Genomic DNA, 5782 nt, shown 5'->3' with positions numbered 1-5782 from the left:
TGAGCAGGGAGCCCGATGCGGGGCTCCATCCCAGGACCCCGGGATCATGACCTGAGCCAAAGGCAGACGCTCAACGACTGAGCCACCCAGGCGCCCCTCCATATACTAAAATTTACAAAACTTGGGTGACCTAAGCCAAGGAATATTTAAATAAATCGTGAGAGGTACCATATTATCCACACAGGAAAGATGTCGATTATCCCAATACGATCTATAAGTTTAAAACAATTCCTATCAAAATCTCAGCAAGGCTGTTTTGGTAGACAAACTTACTCTAAAATTTATATGGAAAGGTAAAGAAACTAGAATACTTAAAAATAAGTTTGAGAAAGAATAAAGTACATCATAAGCTTCTCTCTTGCCCAGCGTTGTGTTTCCTACATCGCCCTGTGTGTGTTTTATCATATGGTCCATATGTGCCTCTTTGCTTGAATTTCTCCGTCTGCAGAGTCCTGGGCCAGTGCCAGTTCTCCTCAAGGGGCCCCGAGGGGCCCTGCCCTAGCAGAAGCCATGCCGGGACTCGGGTTCCGAGCGTGACCACCCAGCCGGCGAACACAGCGCTCAGGAGCTCAGAGCGTTTTCTGGAAACTGGCATCACGAGCTCAGGGAAGGCTTCACGTGGCGGAGACGAGAGGGCTGGTCTAGACACAAGGAGCTGAGTGGAGCCGGGGACGCGTGCTTGTGACAGACTGTGTATGTCCCTGCAAACTTCCAGAGGGGAGCCACTGACAAGCATTTGAAACCAACTGAGTCCTTTCCGGGGCTGGGGCTGGTATGCCCCGTGATGGCTGTGGCATCATGCCATCCCAATTGGGAAGTATTTCTTCACCTCTGTGCCCTGTGCCCTTCTTTGGAAAACTATGTCTGCTTGTCCTGTGGAAAGCACCAGCTGTTGACATGTGACTTCAGCCAGACTTCTACTGAAGTGGAACATCCATCACCTCTGTGCACAGGAGGCCCTCCCAGTTGGGGAATTCCAGGAGTGATGTTAGGGGCACCTACTACTCTTCCCACTACTGCTCCAATCAGCGCCAGAGCTTTAACCTGAAGTTTCTCAGTCATGGCCGGCCCAGGCAGAGAGGTGCTGAGCCCAGCCATACACTCCCTGGTCTCAGGGACACAAGTGAGGTTGAAGCCCTGTGAGCCCAAGGATGGAGGTTGTGACGGACAAGTCCTCACGGAGCCTCCTGGCTGCAGGAAGGAGGTGGTTATTGCCCTGGGGAACACTGAACTGAGAAGCTTTTGTGGCAAGGAGAAGCATAAAGGGCCAGGCTTTCCAGCAACTTCCAGAGAATTCTTGCCCTTGGGAGGTAGGCATGAGGGCAAGGAGCTAAGGGATCTGCAGCAGAGAAAGGAGGACCCCGAGCATGAGCCCAGGAGACTCATCCTTCCTGCACCTGAGGACTCAGAGCAAGTGTCCTCTAAGACCCAAGATTCTCCCTCAAGACACTGGAACAATACCCTCAAAAAGACCTGGGTCCCTCCAGAATCCAGGCACTGCTGCCCCCCTGCCCTGGAGTCCAGAGTCTGAAGGTCTCTCTTGTCCAGTCTGAAGGGCTACATTCCTGGACAGGCCATTCCTGGGGACGGTGTACTACATTGTGGATTATCCTCATTAGGCTTATTTCCTCCACAGCCCCTCTGAGGCCTGTTCACCCAGAGGACAGCACCCACCAATGTCAAGAACAGGGGAAGCTTCAGGAAGACCAGGAGCAAGAAGTGGACACTGCTGAGCAAGGACCTGTGGGGGGACATAGGGACAGGAAATGACTGGCTCCTCAGGGGGAGGCCCAGGACACTTGTCTCCCAACCAATCCCTGTGCTCTGACTCTAGAGCCCTCATAACTCAGGATCAAACCTGGAAAGGACACGTGCCCGGGCAGCCCCTCTCTGGGGCCCCATCACCTCCCCTCCCTTGACCATGAACTGCCCCCGGGAATCCTGTTAAGGAGAGGTGATGGGGCAAAGAGAAGAAGGGCCCAGGAGTGCCTGCTTTCCAGAGGCTTCCTCTCTGTCCTTTCCTCTCACATTTCTCCTTATCAACTGACTTCTTGAAAGCCACCCCCATTCTCACTTTAAAGCCCTGACCCTTATTCTCGGCCCTGCAGGGCCAGACAACAACATGGCAGCCCTTTCTGGGGATCTTGGGAGGAGGAAAACAGCCTGGAGCGAGCCCATCTCTCTCCGTACCCCACAACTAGCTCCTGGATCTCTGGTACAGCAAAGACCTTTGTAGGTAAGCCCAAGTTAGGGCCACAGAACCAGAAGCCAGAGTCCAGAACCAGGTGGGGAAGGGGAGGGGGAGGGGTGGGCATGGGAGGAGCTGCATGTCCACCTGAACCAGCCTCCTGTTCCCCTGCAACTGCCCCATGGGGGAAAGCATTCCCAAAACAAGTGATACTTTCTACGTGGAATCCCCATGCAGCCATGGAGAATGTAAAAATCAGGACCAGAACTAGAAGAAAACCCAACAGTGAGGTAAAAAGGTCATGGTGTGTTGCCAGCCCCCACCACAAGGTCCCATAAGGCTGCCAAACTCCCTCTTCTGTGGTCCCTAGGCTGTGGGCTCTTACCCTGAGCAGTAGGTCAACACCTCCTTGGTGCTGAGGTTCTGCTTGCTTTTCAGCCCCGGAAAGTCAGCAGGTACAGCTTGACATGTGATCCTCTCTGTGGTTTTTTTTGGTGCTGGAGGCAAATCACACATCAGGTGCTTGCTCTCTCCCCAGCCATGCACTAAGTGCCCATTTGGACCCAATGTTACACATGATCGCCCACTTGCAGAAGGGACTTGAGAGATGCTCTGAAGCTAGTCCCAGGTCACTTCCAGGTTGGAGTGAGCCCCTCAGGGACCAAGTGAGAAGCTTCCACAACTGGCCATATGAGCCACCTCTAATAAGTGCCAGATCTTTCTTTCCATCCCAAGTCTGACTCTGCCTAGGGTGAGAGCAGGGGTCTCTTACAGGCTTCTCCAGCCGAGGAGGAGCCCCAGAGGGAAGAGGAACAGGGGCAAGTCTGGAAAAGATGACTCCACCTGTGGCCCAGAAGCCTGAAAGAGACTGTGGGAGGGGGCTCACAGCACCCTTCAGATGGAAACTAAGGCCACTTTAACTCCCTGCTGGGGAGGAGCTAAATCTCAGGTGTCCAGGCTATTGGTGTAACCTGTGTCTCTGCCCCAACCTCATGACTCCCCCCCAAAAAAAGCAAGCCTCCCAGAGGCTTAGCCCTCCCAGTGCTCCCAGGACAGGCTCTGTTTCATCTGACCACAGTCCTTGATGTCTTTGCCATTGGGGATACATTGATGGATGTGGCACCATCCCTGCCCTCACACAGGGCAGATGCATCTAAGTAGATGGATTCACATCAATAGAACGTGGGCACGGGGCAGAACTCCATCAGATACAGCAAGAGCACAGAGGACTCAGACCTCAGCTACCATCCAGGCAAGAAGAAAGGCGAGAAATGAGGAATGGTGACACCTAGAGGAGGCCACGGGGAGGACATGAGAGAGCCCAGCGTTTTTCTAGGCTGGGGTGAAGAAAGCGTGTGGATAACTGATGGAGGAAGATACAGATGAGCAAGGAGGGAATCTGGTTCAAGGGGATGGGAAGGCAAGGAGCTCCAGCGTGAGGAGCCAGCCTCAAGATGATTGTTTTTGAACAGGTGGAGGGAAACCGCCCTCAACCTAGAAGGGAAAGGGGAAGAATGAGTTAGGCATTGCAGAAGTTTGTAGGGGGAGAAGAAAAGAAATTGAGAGAGTTCACGTCTGATATCCCATGTGCCCTTGGTAAGGTAGAAGAATGGTAGAGTCATATTAGAAACCATGAACTTGTACTGACACCCATAGGCGCCATCTGTGACTTCTTCAGCACTACTGCAGCAGAGAGATTTTAGGTAGGATACCAATTTGCCCTAGCTTGCCTGGGATGTTATCCAGTTTTAGCATGGAAAGCCCCGCATCCCAAGAAACTTCTCAGTCCTACACAAACCCCAATGGTTGCTCACTCTAATTTTAAGATGGATCCAGGGATGAGGGTTTTGAGAGGTGGGTAGGGAAATGGTGCATGGTAAGTGAAGAAAACGTAGTCTTCCATGAGAGTTGGGCCTGGCTTAGGAAGGAAGTGAGATCAGGGCAGGGGAGGGGTAGGTAATAAATGGGGAGAGAATGGAGAGAGAGATCCAAGGACTGGAGGCATATGTGAGATTGAGAATAGGGCTAGCAGGGGTGAGGGTGTGGTAAGGCTGATGCACAGAAAATTGTCTGAAAGTACAATGCCTGAGGGTAGGGTTCTGGACATGGACCAGTTTGGGGTGACAGCAAGATGTGCAATGTTGCCATGGAGTGGGATTCTGGAGAGTGGAAATGCAGGCCACTGCAGTTGAGAAGGTCCTGGAAGCTGAGACAAGTTACTCATTAAAAACTCCCAAGATGATGACAGGGATTAGGGATGTCGGGGATTCCATAGGAAGCCAATGGAAGGCCATGCCAATGAGAAGAAGGGGATGCATGTGGCCATGTGACACAAATGTTAAAGGAAGCAGGTGGGACAATAATAGGTTGGAAGTTGTGATGAGAGCTGGGAGAATTTGGACATAGCTTCACCACCCTATAGCACATGGGGGTAGAAGAAAGAGCAGCTTCCACTCAAGAAGACTATTTCTTGAAATGAAAGGAGTGAGGCCAATTTCAGGACAGTATAGTAGAGAGAATATTCTGTGAGTAAGCTGAAGATGTATGTATGAAGAGTTTATTTTCTTTGGTACAGGTTTCCAAAGGGCATGGTGGAAATAGTTTTGGTCCAGCATGGAGGGGCCTCCCAGGCAATGGAGTGAGGCCCAGGTCCTGTGAGAGTGAGGGTACCTTCAGCTACACACCCCCATCCATGCCAAGGCTGAGAAGTCGGCCGCCTCTCACCCTGCCCTCATCATAGGCTCTTCCCAACACCACTGGGATGGAGGACTAGACAAGACCCAGAGACAAGACCCATCAGCTTCGCTGCCGGAGTGAGAAAATTTCTTACCTGCAGAAACAGACACATCAACCTGGACTAAAGGGTCAGGTAACCATGTTCTCTGAATTCTACACCAGTAGGATCCAGCATCGTCTGTAGTAAGGTTCTCCATGGTCACTATAAAGGTGAAGTTATCAGCATGGTCTCTGATAGACACACGCCCACTCCTCTCTTCTTTCTCTTCTCCCTTGGTCTCCACAATCTTCTCACATGTTATGCCGAACTCTCCTCGGCACCAGTATTTGTTATGCCTCTGGTATCCCTCCTCGTACTGACATGGCACACTCAGAGAGCCACCCAAAGTGCCTGTCACAGAGCTGGGGCCCGTCAGGGACAAAGAGCCTGGAAAACACAAGCCACATCCCAGGACTCCATCTCAATAGCCCCTACAGCAGCTGTCTGCCTGAAGCCCAAGGGGAAAGTTGCCAGGGAGGTGTGGACGGTTCCAGGCTCAGGGATGGGGGCCTGGAGGGACATCTGAGCTTAGAACCTAAGCCACGGGGTCTGGAGACTATGGCCAGCAAGAAAGGTAGAGACCTGTGCCCTGTGAGCCCAGAAACACTGAGTAACCACACAAAGATCCTGCCCCTTGGGGACAGGGAGAATCAGAACAAAGCTAGAGAAGGAGCAGAGTGAGCTAGCTGTCCTGCCCTGTCTTTAGCCTTTGCAGGCATGAGATTCAGTGACGTATAAAAACACTTCACTTTCGGGCGCCTGGGTGGCTCAGTTGGTTAAGCGACTGCCTTCGGCTCAGGTCATGATCCTGGAGTCCC

At 52.2% G+C, this 5782-nt stretch overlaps 1 protein-coding gene across 1 annotated transcript; it reads right to left on the bottom strand.

The window, feature by feature from the left end:
* Positions 1 to 254: 254 nt before the first annotated feature.
* LOC102747026 (CMRF35-like molecule 2) lies at positions 255 to 5384 on the bottom strand (the record flags this gene model as incomplete). Its single annotated transcript, XM_081809693.1, has 3 exons — positions 255 to 1741; positions 2574 to 2685; positions 5019 to 5384. Coding segments are annotated over 3 exons (662 nt in total), but the record flags the coding sequence as incomplete, so codon positions are not given.
* Positions 5385 to 5782: the final 398 nt, after the last annotated feature.

The sequence above is a fragment of the Leptonychotes weddellii genome, unplaced genomic scaffold, assembly GCF_054177405.1.
Source record: "Leptonychotes weddellii isolate Sample4059 unplaced genomic scaffold, ASM5417740v2 HiC_scaffold_12506, whole genome shotgun sequence".
Lineage (NCBI taxonomy): Eukaryota > Metazoa > Chordata > Mammalia > Carnivora > Phocidae > Leptonychotes > Leptonychotes weddellii.
The sequence above is the reverse complement of the archived record's forward strand: the minus strand, read 5'-3'. Positions and strand labels throughout refer to the sequence as shown.